At 41.8% G+C, this 16,295-nt stretch overlaps 1 protein-coding gene across 1 annotated transcript in view; it reads left to right on the top strand.

Moving 5' to 3' along the window:
• Positions 1–16,295, top strand: part of CMC1 (C-X9-C motif containing 1) — a 65,474-nt gene that overhangs the window by 4,487 nt on the left and 44,692 nt on the right. Inside the window, exon 2 of the mRNA XM_048838649.2 lies at positions 14,950–15,042. Within this exon, the coding sequence (XP_048694606.1) occupies positions 14,950–15,042 (93 nt within the window). The remainder of the gene's footprint in view (positions 1–14,949; positions 15,043–16,295) is intronic.

Below are 16,295 nucleotides of genomic sequence, written 5' to 3'. Positions count from 1 at the left end.
ACATATAGCATTTCTCTTGAAGAGTTAGTCACTGATTTAAAAGGCTGTATTCCAGGTTGTCTGTTGAAGCTGTTCTGCTCCTAGTAGGCATGGAAACTGAGTTTTATGTACACCAATTAGTTCATGTGACTTGCATACCTCCTTTTTTTCCAATTATGCGGTCATACTTAGGACGTAGAGCATCTCATTCATATTTTCAGCTGCACTATCAAACCATTGTCTTGTGTTTGGGGAGTTCTAAATGCCATGTTCTGCCAAGAATTTCTCATCTGGGGGTAGTGGTGAGCTAATATATGCAATAATAACTGTGGCAAGTGTATCGAGGGTATATGGGAAAGAGGGATGTTACTCTTGGGACTACTGTTTTGGCAAGAGAAGCTGAAATGTTCAGGTTTGACTTCTGGAATGTTAAATAGTGTTGCACCTGGGACCTGATCTGCACTGATGCTGTCATTTTATTCTTGCTGTTGTATTTATGTATATCTTTTGACTGTAATATCACCTACCTAGAGAGTGTGTCTGTGTCATACGTATAGCACAAAATATGTTAAAGGAATTTTAAGTTACAAAGACAAAAGTTAGAAAATGTCAGAATTAAGTTGCCCGTGCTACCTTAATGCTATCCCCTTGTGAATATGCATTATGATAGTATATGATCATGTAATTAAAGATTGTGTTTTTCCACAGGGTACCTGCCTCATTTGATAGATTTGTTAGCATTTGAGGTTTACTTCTGGTCCCAGTGTACTCCATGGTCCTGCTGTCCAGCCTGTCTCACTGCTCCCTATCTCTGCTCCTCATGGAAGCAAGAAGAGTAGAGGGGCCAAGAAGGCAGTGTGAGAATGGAATTACATGATGGAGACTTGTTTTAACACCATACTCCCTATAGGTTCCCTGCCATACTTGCGGCTGTTAGGCTGGAGGGGCAGTCTTTTTCCAGGCTGTTTGTGCAAATTTCAGCCAGCCACTTGACCCTCCTCATCACCTCTCCTTAGCCTTCAGGAGGGAGCCCTGACCTGACAGATCTGAGCAGCTCCATCAGCCTAGGACAGCTGTTGATTAACCTGATCAGATGGGACTACTCACAGTAGTAACCATTATGCTGTGTAGTAAGTGTTTGTAGGATGAGGCCTTTAATTATTTCCTCACAATTAATAAGAAGTAAATAGAGAATGGCTTCAGCTCTGGCAGTTCTCTACTCTCTGGATCATAAAGTTGTCTTCTTAGGATCTTCTTTGAAGTATGTTTGGCTGTGTTTGTTATTAAGCAGATACCTGGGTATTTGAAACCCCCATAATTAACAAAAATATGGCACTTTGCCTTGTCTGCCTTTCTATTTCTTTCCAAGTGTTATAGTGTTGCTGAAACTGATTTCTGACTTACTGCAGTGTAGCCATTGTGGATTACTAGCAAACATGCTTGTCAGTATTCTTATAATCCAGTACTGCCATATTGCAAGAACACATGAGCCCCAAAGCAAAATGTAAGATAACAAATTCAGCCAGTGAAAAAGGTGAAAATTGACTTCGAGGTGATGATAGAATGGTGAGAAGTTAGAGCTTCAGAAATTTTCCCTGGTGTTGTCATCCTTGTACTCTATCTTAATTTGAATTGATGTGAATATAGGATAGAGAAATCTCAAAATCTGTAACTTTTAAAATACAAAGATATATACTACCATCGGTTTTAAGAAAAACCTAAATATACAGCTGTAAAGAGCAACTGCAGACTGTTTAAAATGGTTGTTTAATTAGGATTTCAGGGTTTTCATGTCAAATTTACTGTTCGTTTTGATGATTTTATTACCTAAAAAATATAAAAACAAAATTTCATGAGTAAAGAGCAAGCTACTTAGGAGCCAAATCCTGAAAACATTTATACACAAGTGAGCCCTATGAACTCCATAGGATTACTCATGTGCCTAAAGTTGCTCACTTAGTAAATGTCTGCAGAATCAGATCCTAAGATCCCAGTTCTGCAATGAGCTCTTCACAGGTAGACCTCGGGACTCAATGGAGCCCCACCACTTTCAGTGGGACTGTGGGTAGAGTTCACTGCAGAATTGGAGTCAAAGGCCCTAGCCTTGCAACCGATAGCACATGGGAGGACCTTTGCACCCATGTGGATCCCTTCTGACTTCAGTATGCCTCTCTGTAGGTACAGGCTGCAGGATTGTGGCCTCGGTGTGTCAACTGTATATTCAACTAATGTTCAAACTTAAATGATTTTTTATGATTATCTGTTGTAGGGGTGAAAAAATCCTAACATTAGAAATGTCATCTTCATATTCCGTATCTTTAAGAATCTGTGTAATCTGTTCAACATTATTCATTTAAAAAATCTACTGTACCCCATTTTTCACAATACTAATTACTATCAGTAGCAGAGATTTTTTAATGCAACAATTTACATGTTTTAAAACCATAACTAATATTCGTGTGTGTGTATATATATATATACACACACATAATCATATGAAAATTATACATTCATAACACCATCGTGCAGTTCCCCTCTCCGCAGAGTTTTAAAACAATTAAACATGGTAAATTTTCCAGCAGAAAATCCGACACACACATTGGTAATTTTAAGACTATAGGCATAAAATAGTAAGCAGGAGATTAGAATTTTGGAGGAACGCATTATTTCCCTGGAGGGATAGCAAGGACATACTCATCCTTGTACATTCAAAAACATTGTAATGAGAATATTAAAAGAAATCTTAGTTCTTTGATAGCTTTAAAATCCCCTCCCCCCAAATTTAAATATGTTGTTAATGCAGATTGTGTTCTAATAAAAATAGAATAGGAAGGAAGTACCCACTAGTATGTCTGTATTTAACATTGTACTATCACTTTTATCTATAAACCATGTATTAAAAGATTTATAACTAGAACATAGTAACAGTGGTTAAAAAAACAACAAACAAAGCTCAAACTTAATATTGAGTCTTATGATTCAGGAATTATTTTGACTGAGTCAGTTTTCAAATTATGCAAAAGCAAAAAATTATCTAAAAAGTTTGTGTAACTCAGCTAAAAATGGAACAATTTTAACTTAAAGTAATTACTGTATTTCATAATAATTTTAAGTGCTGTATATACTATGTATTCTTATATATAAAATATCTCTCTCGCGTGCACACACACTCGTGTCAATTAAGGGAAATGGAGTGGGAGGAAGAGGAAGGCAAGCCCTTCCTCCCAGCTTTATAATCTAGAGTTTAAAATGTGATGCATCTTTTTGTGGGGAATTTTTCCATTTTTGTTTATAATCTACAAGTAATCAGGAAAATGAATCTTATTTCTTTTAATGCAGGTGTTTTTAAAGTCTGTCACTTTTTAATTAACCTGTTTAGCTTGCTTTGATCCTTGGATGGCTGCAAGAATTGGATGAAATGCAGCTTGTCCTCCGGAAAACTAACTACTGGCAGATATACATCTTGGATGCCAGCTGATAGGAAGCAGGGAATGGAAAGGTGTGGAAACAGTGTCACTTACCTTTGTGTTACAGTATTGCCAAGCCCAGGCATTCAGCAGTCCTGACCCAGGTCCCAAAAAATAATGAAATTGACATAAAAACAGATTTTTAAAACAAATAATGGTGGGTTTCTTTATTATCCTTATTGCTTTTTGAACATTTTAGGGTTCATGTTATCAAACTTTTCTCTGCAACCCCAAATATTAGAAACTTATTTATTTTTAAAAAATGAGAGAGCTGAAATTTGCACGTCATCAAATGGGTCCAGGAACTGGGGCTTCAAGAAAAGCCTCAAATATTATGACTCATGATAAAATTATGACAGTTGACAACACTGGCCTTCTCTTTCCTCATTCCTCTTACCATGATACAAAGTCATCTAAAATATTCAAAACACCTCTCTGGTCCTCTTGTTTCTGCCTAGACATTAATTGACTTTGTTTTCTCCATTCTGTTTGTCTTTGTCAGCCATTTTTGGCTGATGCTGTGAACTCCAAGTTTTACTGTGAGTGAGAGAGAGAAATCAGTATTGTTAAAATTTCCCCCTCTCTTCCTTCTTTCCCCCCATCCACACTTTTACTCTTTGATACTCTAATAATTAAGACCGTATAAATACTTGCATAAACGGATCAATATTTTCCTCTCATTTGTCCTTTATAGGAGCAAAGGAAAGAAAGATGTGAGGTTACTTAAACAGCAGCTTATGAAGCCAGTTTTAACTAAGCAGGAAGAAGACAACAATTAATGGGGTGTATTTTCAATAACACACCTTATCTTCCACCCCCAAAACCCTGCCAGCTGGAGGTTGCTAAGAAAGGCAGCGGTAGGTTCGGAGGCCACCAGCAAGGTCCACGAACCACACCGTGGTGAGTTGCTCCGATGCAACCCCCAGCAGCCATGAAATGGAGGAGGGTACTGTTGTTTATCAGGATGCTGTTCTTGTAGGGTCTTCACTGTCATAACAGCCTTTGGTTAGTAGTAGTTGTCTAATAAATGTGACAGTCCCCTCTATATTAGCTGCTAGAAGCAAAAAGAAACTTTTTTTTGGTCTCTTCTTCCCCTCTCAAGAGCCTCCTGACTATTGCAAAGGTCCCCTCTACAGTATTCTTTCCTGCATAGCTTCCTGGCTTCTGTGAGGAGGAAGGATGGGGGATGTTACCAGTACTCCGTGTTTTGTGAATTCCTTGTGGTTTCTATTCTTTTCTAGAATTTAGTCCTGATACTCTGGTTTTTGTTGCTGTATCTATTTCCTGGATTTTCCCCCCTCCCCCCCATAAAAATAATGAAAACCGTTAAACCAAATGGCTATGGCTCTTTGCCATCCAAGGCAATAAATAGTTTTTGCAGCTGAAGCTTTTAATCAACCACAGAAGATTATTACAAATGTTGTCTTGTGCATATGACAAGAGAACTGTTTCAAGCAATGAGATTTGACAAAACCGACAGCTTTTCTTTTGTGAAGAAAGTTATGTGCCTGCTTAGGTGTTTTGCTGAATAAAGGTTTCAGAGTAGCAGCCGTGTTAGTCTATATTCGCAAAAAGAAAAGGAGTACTAGTGGCACCTTAGAGACTAACCAATTTATTTGAGCATAAGCTTTCGACGAAGTGAGCTGTAGCTCATGAAAGCTTATGGTCAATAAATTGGTTAGTCTCTAAGGTGCTACTAGTAATCCTTTTCTTTTTGCTGAATAAAGTTAGTCCCTGATTCAGCAATACATCTGCTTTCTCCCCCTTGGATCCCTTCCTTTAATTCCTTATATTGTATTCTCTTCCAGGCTAGGCGACAGTTTTTATGTCTCCTTTCTTCTCTCTACACATTCACTTTTTTTTTTATCTCCATTCTTTTGTTTACCTCTCTACTTTTATGCCCTTGCTCTCTCCTCTCTCTTTCTCTTACCATCTCTCTAGGTGAAGTAGTAGTACTTGCAAAAAGAAAAGGAGTACTTGTGGCACCTTAGAGACTAACCAACTAACTGTAGCTCACGAAAGCTTATGCTCAAATAAATTGGTTAGTCTCTAAGGTGCCACAAGTACTCCTTTTCTTTTTGCAAATACAGACTAACACGGCTGTTACTCTGAAACCTAGTAGTACTTGGTTACTCTGTTGAAAGAAGCCAATAGCTCCTGCCACAGTTTTCCTCAGGTGAAGGAGCCAGCGGTGCCACTCACCCTGTTTTTGAAGCTCTGGTATTAGTTTTCTTAATTTCTGAGTGCATATGGTTAGCTTGCTGCAGTTTGTTTCATTTACGCTATTGTGGGATTTCCCATGTCCCTTTGCAAAGGAAACCTGTAACGCAAAACAATAATATGTTGTCATAACATAGTTACGAACGGACTGTTCTGTAATGAACTTCTTAGAATAAAATGTGATGTCTGACTCGCTGAACAGTGAACTTGCAGATTAGTGAGTTTTCTTTGGGAAGGTGTAATACTGTTGGCAAATGGCAAAAAAAATGGGGACTTGACAGCATGGGTTGTGACTCTACCTTCAGGTATCCCCTTATGAAGTCCTGCATTTCATACATGGCAGCAGTTGTTACTGACTTTCATTGGCTGGATGTTAATTGTCTTCTGAGTAAACAAGGCTTAGAGAGTAGCTACAGTGTGGGGGAAGAGGTGAAAGGAGTGGAAATGAAGTGATCTCAGAGAACATAACCTTTTTGATGGTAAAGCTCACTGTAGTTACTGCGGGCTATTCTGTGTGGTAGATTGTGATCTTGGTCTTTCTTTTTATTGTATTTGTCAGACTTGAAGTGGAAAAGCTATTTACATTATATATCAAGTGAATATTTTTTCTAAGCATTGTTCAACTGATTTTTATTGTTCTTAACTGCTATCTTACTTGATACTGAAGTGGTAAGTATTGTCTTTTGGTCACTAACCTCTCTAGAAGTGCATACTGCATCACACATTGGGGCAGATCCTCAACTGGTGTAAATTATCATAGTTGATTTAGGACACCTTATACCAGCTCAGGATCTGCCCCAGTAGGTTTACTGTGTTGGAGGGTGTACTATATAATGGGATAGAACTGGAGACAGAGGTCTGTGTTGTATGTCTAGCTCTGCCACTGACTCGCTGTATGACATTTTGTAAAGTTATTGAATGCCTGGTTTGAAGACCCTGCTGGGGCTTAGGAATGAGAGAGGCAGCGGTGTGCATGCCCACTGTCAGAAACACAGGCACCTAGGGGACTTTTAACAGTGGAAATTTTGACACCTCAGGACTTTAGGCACCTCCATGGTTAGGTGGCAGATGAGTGGAGTTTTGAGGATCTCAGTGTTGGATTTAGGTGCCTAATTACCACTTTAGGCATATAGGTCCTTTTGCGGATATAGCCCTGTCCATTTATCGCAGTTGGGTAACCTTAAAATTCCAATACAGAGTGACAAGGGATACAGCTGGGGAGATGTGCAAAATTTTGACTCTGTCAATTTATTGAGAAGGACTTGTTGATCACTGTTGTCACAACTTTCATTGCCGTTCAAAGAAAACTATTTCATTTTCTAATAGAACAAAGAGCCAACTATTACGGCATAATGTGAATAAGATTGGAGTAACGTGAATGAATTATGATTTTGAGTAAAAACAGTTTTTCAAGTGTAATTGTTACGACAATCTTTTCTCTTAAACCCTGTTACAAAATATTAATTAGGTGTGTTGTCTCAGATACTTTAAACTGCCACCTTTTCTACCTTTATACTCTAACTTAGGCCATCCTTGGTATACACTCAATTTGAGCACCAAAACTAAATTGGTTTAGGTACATGAGTGCAACCCCTTGGTGCAGACACTCTCTAATTTTGGATTAAGATCCTCCAGATCTAGGGCTATGTCTATACTACCGCGATAAGTTGACCTATGCTACGCAACTCCAGCTACGTGAATAACGTAGCTGGAGTTGATGTACCTTAGGTCAAGTTACTACAGGGCGTTGACAGGAGAAACTCTCCCGTCGACTTACCTTACTCTTCTCAGGGGTAGAGTACAGGGGTCAACTGGAGAGCTATCTGCTGTCGATTTGGCGGATCTTCACTCGACCCGCTAAATCGAACGCCTGTGGATTGATCTTAGAACATCGATCCCGGCTGTAGTGTAGATGTAGTGTGGGGGCCTGCCTGGTCTACAGATTTACTTAAATGGGTGCTCAAATTGTGTGTAGATTAGGCTTTTGTTGGAGAGAGCACAGACAAGTGATTTAACTTTCTTTGTGCAATATGTCCATGGAACTTAAAAGTATGGAAACTGCAGTTTAACATCAGGTTGACTTTGAAATTGATGACACCAAGAGAATAAGTTATGTAATCGAGACGAGCCAAACCCTAACAGAATGAAGGACTGTTATGTAGGGATCATGTCCTAAAAAGGAGGGCGAATAACACTAACATATCCATCATTAGTTGGTACATTTCGTAGTCATTTAATATAAAGCAGCTATGTTTATTGGTTTGTCCTATGTCTTTGGCTTAATAACTCAAGCCTCTGTGTGTGTGTGTGTGTGTGTGTGTGTGTTTTACTGTAGTGCTATTTAAAGGTTGAATCTATAGATTTTTATTGATTCTTTGAACTCATGTGGTAACGATTTTAGGATTTTCCTTTTCCTCTTTTCATTCATTTGCAGCATACACTACATAACTGTGGTCACTGTATTAAAGTTATAGAGTTTGAATGTAGTATGTAACAAGAAAATTTAACAATTAATTTGATTGCTGGCAGTTCAAAATATTACATGAAGCAAAGCCAGGTAACATAAGTGGCCCTTAGTGGTCATTATCTCCTCCATGTTTGCTGCTGTGTTGAATTTCATTTGTGGAATCCTAATTAGACCATTTAGCTTTCCTGTGGCCTATAGAAAAAAAGGAGTTTGGGTTTTTTTTAAAGGGTGGGACAGGGAGAGAGAGAAAAGACTTAGAAAGCCGGTAGGGAATACTTGTTCTCCTAACGTGAAATCTTGGAGCTATTGAAGTCTATAGAAGGTTTCCCATAATGCTTCAAGTTACATATTTTACTCAGATTTGAGACACTGGGCCTTGATTCACCATTGCTTTGCATTTATATAGCTATTTACAAGTTGTTATCAAATCAGAGTTAGTACCATTCTCAGCACTAACTGACTTGGTCATATTTTTTGCAAAAGATGCTGAAAAGAGCTATGCTGATTCATGTACATTTTATCCAGCAGCTAAATGTTACATTGATAGATTTTGATTGGTTGAGCCTTGTCTACACATGAAAGTTAATTGGAATAATATGACATGAATTAATAATGAATAGTTAATTTACAATTAATTCCATGAGTGGATGCTCCTATTACAGAATAAGAGTGCCTTACATTGAATTAGCTTAGTCCACTTCCAAAGATCAGCAATAGCTATTCCAGATTAACTTCTCATGTAGACAAGACCAGTATGATTTCTCATGGTATGTGAATATCACTTTTGTACCGAGTAACATTATAAATGGGCTCTATAAAGAATAATAATGCTGGTATACGAAACAAAGTTAAAATTGAGAATATTGATTTAACTAAAATATTAGCTGTAATGGTGATCTTTGTCATGAAAACTAGAACATAGACTCGAAACTAAATGATAAGGGTTTTTCACTCCTCTCTTCACCTTTGTAGAAGGTTGTTTTGGGGTTTGTTTTAATGCCTGCCCTAGAACTCCAAGGTAAGAGTGCTTTGTGAGCAAAAGGATAACTGTCTTTATCTTTTGATTCTGTATATTGCTATATTATAATCCTCTATTTTATTGCCAGATTCCCACAGTAATATCACAGATTCAGTACTCTGTAACCTCATGGTGTTAGCAAACTTCAAGAGATGGTGAGATAGGAATGAGAGGGGAGCTTTTGACAAATGTTGGTCTCTCTGTTGCACTTTAATCTACAAAGTAACCAAGGATTTTATCTGAGGGTATGGCTACACTTGCAAATGTAGAGCGCTGTGGGTTAAACCCGTCTTCGTAGAGCACAGTAGGGAAAGCGCTGCAGTCTGTCCACACTGACAGCTGCAAGCGCACTGGCGTGGCCACATATGTGGCTCTTGGAGCGGCATTGGGAGTAGTGCATTATGGGCAGCTATCCCACAGAGCACGTCTTCCCATTCTGGCATGGTGGCTTGTGGAAAGGGGGCGGGGAGTACGGGGCATTCTGGGTCCTGTCCCAACGCCCCGTGATGCATCAGTTTGCATCCCAGCATTCCCTTTGCTTCCATCCACATTTGGTGCCATCTTTCAACGTTTTTTGAAGCGCTCTGTCTTCCCTTTCAGTCTGTGGGAATGGAGCCCGAACTGCTGAGGAGTATGCTGACGAGTCTCCCCAGCACGTCATTTTGGCAGTTGAGTTACTCCTTATGATCCAAAGTGACAGTGGGGGCTCAGACGATGATATCGACTTGAGTAATGCATATGACACAAGATTGCTTGTGGCGTTCACGGACATGCGCACCACCATGGAACAGTGCTTTTGGCCTCAGGAAACAAGCACTGCATGGTGGGATCACGTTGTCATGCAAGTCTGGGATGATGTGCCATGGCTGCAGAACTTTTGGATGAGAAAAACCACTTTCATGGGACTGTGTGAGGAGCTCGCCCCCACCCTGTGGCGCAAGGACACGAGATTGAGAGCTCCCCTAATGGTGGAGAAGCGGGTGACTATTGCAATCTGGAAGCTGGCAACTCCAGACACCTACCGATCGGTTGCTAACCAGTTTGGAGTGGGGAAGTCAACCGTTGGAATCGTGTTGATGCAAGTTTGCAGGGCCATTAATCGCATCCTGCTCAGCAGAACCGTGACTCTGGGTAATGTGCATGACATAGTGGCTGGCTTTGCACAAATGGGTTTCCCTAACTGCGGAGGGGGGATAGATTGCACTCATATTCCAAATCTGGCACTGGCCCACCTAGCCTCTGAGTACGTTAATCGGAAGGGGTATTTCTTGATAGTTCTCCAGGTGCTTGTGGATCACCGTGGGCGTTTCATTGACATTAACACAGGCCGGTCCGGAAAGGTGAATGACACCCGCATCTTTGGGAACACTGGCCTGTTCAGGAAGCTGCAAGCCGGAACTTTTTTCCCAGACCAGAAGATGACCATAGGGGAAGTCAAAATGCCCACTGAGATCCTTGGAGACCCCGCTTACCATGCCATGGCTCATGAAACCCTAAACAGGGAGCCTTGACAGCAGCAAGGAGCAGTTCAACAACAGGTTGAGTCGGTGCAGAATGACTGTGGAGTGTGCTTTTGGCCCTTTAAAGAGCCGCTGGCGCGCTCTGTATGGAAAGCTGGACCTGGCCGATGACAGCATCCCCGCGATTATATCTGCGTGTTGTACCCTCCATAACATTTGTGAAGGGAAGGGTGAAAGATTCACTCAGGCATGGAACTCGGAGGTTCAACACCTGGAGGCTGAATTTGAACAGCCAGAGAGCAAGGCTATTAGAGGGGCTGCAAGGATTAGGGATGCCTTAAGGGAGCAATTCGAGGCTGAAAGCCACTGGTAATGTCTGGTGCCCTGCACGGGAGTGAAGTACAGTGGTTCCAATGTTAGCAGGAATCTGTTTGCTACGCTGACTTGCAGTGCCTGTTTTTTTCCTGGGCTAAGGTATCTTTTACTTTTATGCAATAATAAAGAATGTTTTTAAAGCCAAAAAAGCCATTTATTGAAAAGAGACACAACTGCTTGGGAAACAGAAAGGGCAAGGGGTTGGGGAACGGTACAATCACAGATTTGCGTATGTCCTATCTGGAGTGCTGTGCAATGTGTGCTGCAGTTCAGGATGGCTATACCGCATGGTGATGGGGGTTGAGTGCGGTGGGGTAAGGGTCATAGTTTTCAGGGCTGGGTGGTGAAGCTACAGGGGTTGGAGGCATCTGGTGGCGGTAAGAACCCGGATGTTGGGGAAAGTGGGTTGGAGGTTACATGGGGGCACAAGGGAAAGAGTTTCGGGACAAGGGCTGCGGGGGGTGGAGGAGGGGCGGCACGGCACGGTAGTGCTCCGCATGCATTGCTACAAGTGCCTGTATCGAGTCCGCTTGGTGCTCCATGTTTCTTAGCAGCCACTCCATGCTTTGGTGCCGATGATCCGCATTCTGCTGGCGGACCCTCCTTTCACTCTCCTGCCATTCCTGCACTTTTTGATTTTCATTACTTGAATGCTGCATTACTTCATGCAACATGTCTTCCTTGCTTCTACATGGCCTCTTTCAGATTCTTTGGAGTCTTTCAGCCAGTGATAACACGGATGGCTGATACCTCAAGGTTGCATCTGTAAAGGCAAAATGCAACACTTAACAGAGGCAACATTGTTCACACCAGACAGAGCAATGATTCCCCCGTACTTAAGGGCAAGCACAGGCTACACAATAGCATAATTTGCCCATCCCAAAGCGAGCGCACGTAACCCACGGGAGCCCCAAAATGGTGAGTAAGCACAGGGTCAAGCGTGACTGATTGTTTATGGCTGTACTCTCCTCTGGGTTTCTGTGCCTTGGGGAGAGCCAACAGCTGCAGTGGGCCCCTATACTGAACACTCTCCCCACATTTTCCACGGAAGTTCGTCCTGGAAGATATCTTGCTGCAGAGGGTGACCTAGGAAGCAAGGGAGGTCTTCTACTGCAATGCGGCTTCCGCCCTGGCCCGTATGCAGCTTGCCTGTGTGCAGCAATGGTCCCCCTGCCCCTCGGGGCACAGTGGCGCGGACAGGTTAGCCTGACTGGGACAAGGACCACAGTGGCTCTCGCGAGAAACCTGGACAAGCACATTGCACAAATTCTGGATGAGACCTTTGAAGAGATCACTGAGGCTGATTACTGCGATGTGAGAGAGCACATCATCGCCCTATTCCGCATCTAGGCATGCATGCAGCCCTAACCCTCCTCACCCTAGGAGCCCGCACTGAATATCTTGCTTCCCAAAATAAAAGCCACTTACTGGGAACGTCCTCTGGTGTTTGTCCTTCCCCAAGTACCGGCCGCCGCAACTGGCTACCTTTCTCCTGGCTTGAGAACAGCTCCTGGATGCACGCATCTAAGAATTCCGGGGTGTCTTCCTCCACCTCAGCATACTCGCTCCCGCTTTGCTGCTGCTCTTCCTCCTCCTCCTCCTCCTCCTGCCTTGTTGCACTGGGCTCCGAAGTGTCCATGATGATCCCCGGAGTGGACGTGGGGTCGCCTCCAAGTATTGTGCCCAGCTCTTTGTAGAAACGGCAGGTCGTGGGGGCAGCACCAGAGTGGCGGTTTGCTTCGTGGGCTTTGCGGTAGGCATTCTGCAGCTCCTTCACTTTAATCCTGCACTACAGTGAGTCCCGGTCATGGCCCCTTTCCATCATGTCCCTTGATATCTGCCCAAAGGGATCGTAATTTCTATGGCTGGAGCGCAACTGGGACTGGACAGCTTCCTCCCCCCAAACACTGATGAGATCCAGCAACTCTCCGTTGCTCCATACTGGGGCTCGCCTGGCACGTGGAGGCATGGTCACCTGGTAAGATTCGCTGAGAGCACTCCGCGCCTGGCTGAGCAAACAGGAAGGGATTTTTCAAAATCCCCAGAGAAAGGGCGGGTCTGATGGTTGGTCACCTGAGGACAGGGCAGTAGAGTTCAAAGTGATGACCAGAGTGGCTAGCACAGTCATTGTGGGACACCTCTGGAGGCGGATCAGAGCGCACTATAGGACTAGGGCGTCCACACTGGTGCCATGGCGCTCCAGCGGGGGCGCAGCAAACGTTATTCCACTCGCCGAGGTGGAGTACCAGGAGTGCTGTGGCCGCAGTGTCAGAGCGCTCTACGTGCCTTGCCAGTGTGGACGGGTAGTGAGCTAGTGCGCCCGGGACTCCTTTATTGTGCTGTAACTCGCAAGTTTAGCCAAGCCCTGAGAAGTAAATTAGTTGATATTTGAAAATCTATATAATGTAATGTTTGATCAAGGATGCCTATTCTTGAATACCTCATTCTTTCACTTCAGCAAACTTTGGCTCTCGGGCCATCAGGATAAGCTGCTGGCGGGCAGAGATGGTTTGTTTACCTTGAGCGTCCTCAGGCACGGAGGTAAACCTAAGTAAACAAACTGTCCTGGCCCACCAGCTGCTTACCCTGATGGGCTGGGACAGTAACTGGTGGGGGAAATTTTTTGTGAGGCGGGCCAGGGGAGGATGTCTCTGGCCTAGCTGGAGTTGCTCCAGCAGCGTGCTCTGGTGGGCTGTGGCTGGGCGGTGCAGCCGCAGCCTGCCAGCCCCGGACCTGCAGCTACTTCGGAGACTCGGGAGAGAGCAGTGTGGCCAGAAGCAGAGAGACTCTGGCCCCACCTCTTCCCTTCTGGCTCTGCTGGCAGTGCTGCCTCTCCTTGCCCTCTCTGTTGGGCAGAGAGTCTGTGTCCTGCCTCTCCCACTCTATACCCTTTCATAAGCCGACCCCCTTTTCTGATGTATCCCTTTTTTACTAAAAAAATTTGGCTTATGAACGAGTATATATGGTGTATATAGTCTAAATCAGATACTCACTTGGCGTATGAGCAGATCTGGGAAGTATAACAGTGTAATGTGAGTTTTACGGTTCTGGTGTTCTGAAAAATAATCTATGCAGATTGAGAAGTGTGCATTGAAGGAAACAGACTAGGATGGTCTGTAGAACCATGGTGGACAGTAGGCTTTTCTTGACAGATCTCTTTCACTCAAAGATTGAAGAATGTATCTCTGCTTGTTAGATGAATCCTAATGTCTTTTTTTCAATTTGGGGATGAAAAGGAGTATAGTATTACTAAATGATGTGTGTTGAATTAATAATGGTCTGAAATGCTATTTTTACTGGGAGATCTGAATTCCATCATCAAAGAGATCAAAATAAGAACTGGGACAGTATTTTAAACATTGAGTTCTGGTCATTCATATTTATTCCTATTGATTTAAATTAATCCAGAAAAGGAGATTTTAGGTTAAGCAGTCTGTTTAGAAAACTAACATCATTAGAAGAGTAAACATAAACACAGTTTAAAGTTGTACTTGAGTGTGTGTTACATTTCTCCACTCTCAATGAACCTGAGTGAAAAATACAGAATATGCATAATGATGAAATGTGGAAGTAGAAGTAGAAAATAATGTTCTGTTTCAATTTACTATTTTTTTTTTCAACTACTGTGCAGTTTATATCCAGACCATATTGACAAGCTAGCTAATAAGAAACAGACGCCAGCCTTACCAGCAGTTGTTTCTGGTTCCTTATGCACAGTGAATGATACCAAAACAAAAAGTCAGATAATATTTATATTTGTATCTGATATAACTGTGCATCTTTTGTGATAATCACATGTGCTTGCCTCTTGATTTTAATATCTTCATGTTCTTCTCCTACCTCACTATTCTTTTGATTGTTTGTGCCAGATTTAGTGTGTCATCTATAAACAGTGTTACGTTGTTTCCGCAAGTTGAAATATGGCTTTCCTTGAAACATAGCAATGTTTTTGCTCTCTTGCAGAGGAACCTGAGCTGAGACATGTAGAAAAAGATGTGTTAATTCCAAAAATGATGAGAGAGAAGGCCAGAGAACTATGTTCAGATAAAGTGCAAGGTAAGACCGAAATATTTATCGGAAGACCTGAATTTAATCCTTCACCTCAGTCAAATAGTCAGTGAATTACTATGTATGATTTGCTTCTCATCCATTTGCTTAGAGGCCAGTATTGTAGCTTACAAAATGTCAGACTGGCTTTAGTTGATTTACAATGTAAACTCTTTACCAATGTAATGTTGTAACAAGGCACTTGGATAGAAGCTAAGTTAGGCTGAGGGAAATCTTTCAAAGTCTTTGTCTGGAGGGTGTGATGGAAGAGGAAAACAGCAGCAATAACTTCCCCAAAACAATCTCTTCAGTGTTCCTTTAGTGAAAGTGGAATTCACACGTGTAATCAGTTTACTGACTGTAATATTACATACCTCTGTTTAAAAGAATGTTTCTTGCAGATGTTCTCTACTTTCCATGTGCCTTGGAAAAATTAAGTTTTGGCAGACATGAGAGAGATTTTCTCGTGCTAACAGTTGGATTTATTTTTCTATGACAAATGTTTTTGGGTGGTAACATTGGCTAATAGTTATAAAGCAAATTTTTCTAATTATTTCTTTTGCTAAATATTTTGGAGTTGATTAATTTTCTCTTCCAGGAATTGTAAGGATATAGAGTGGGACATAGTCAACAAGTCTGTCCAAATTTAATCGGGATATATCCCAATGGTAGACGAGGAGTATAAGTAGTAGTAAAGAATCAGGAAGCCTGAGCTTGGAATGCTTTTGTGAAGTGTCTGAATGATAGCCTAGTTTACCTCCAGCTAAGTAGAGAAAGTCACAAGAGCAAGCAGATCTTCAGTGAGAAAAGACTTACTTTATGGGCTGGGTGGATTTGATTTAAATCACTAGTTAGGAAGACTCAATTTAATCATGGATTTCTACATAAAAGTGCATTCTTATTGGTTGTTATAACCTTCAGTACATACTCTTCACAACTCAGAGATAGATGTAGGTTTCATTTTTAGAAGGTACACACTACACATTTTTAAAGTGATTTATTTTGAAAACTTTTCAGATTAGTTTTACAGCTATATCAGAAAATGAATGGTTATTTCATTTACCAACGATAAATTACGAAGTCATTGGGAGGGGAACTATCTCCAGTTCAACAGGTTAATCGTTAATATTTGGAGGATTTTCTTGCCATGCTGTATTAGGAGGATAACATCACCAGACAGACATTTAAATTGTTGTTTCAGAGTACCAGCCGTGTTAGTCTGTATTCGCAAAAAGAAAAGGAGTACTTGTGGCACCTTAGAG

The sequence above is a fragment of the Caretta caretta genome, chromosome 2, assembly GCF_965140235.1.
Source record: "Caretta caretta isolate rCarCar2 chromosome 2, rCarCar1.hap1, whole genome shotgun sequence".
Lineage (NCBI taxonomy): Eukaryota > Metazoa > Chordata > Testudines > Cheloniidae > Caretta > Caretta caretta.
Note: the sequence above shows the minus strand (reverse complement) of the source record. Positions and strands in the feature narration are given on the sequence as shown.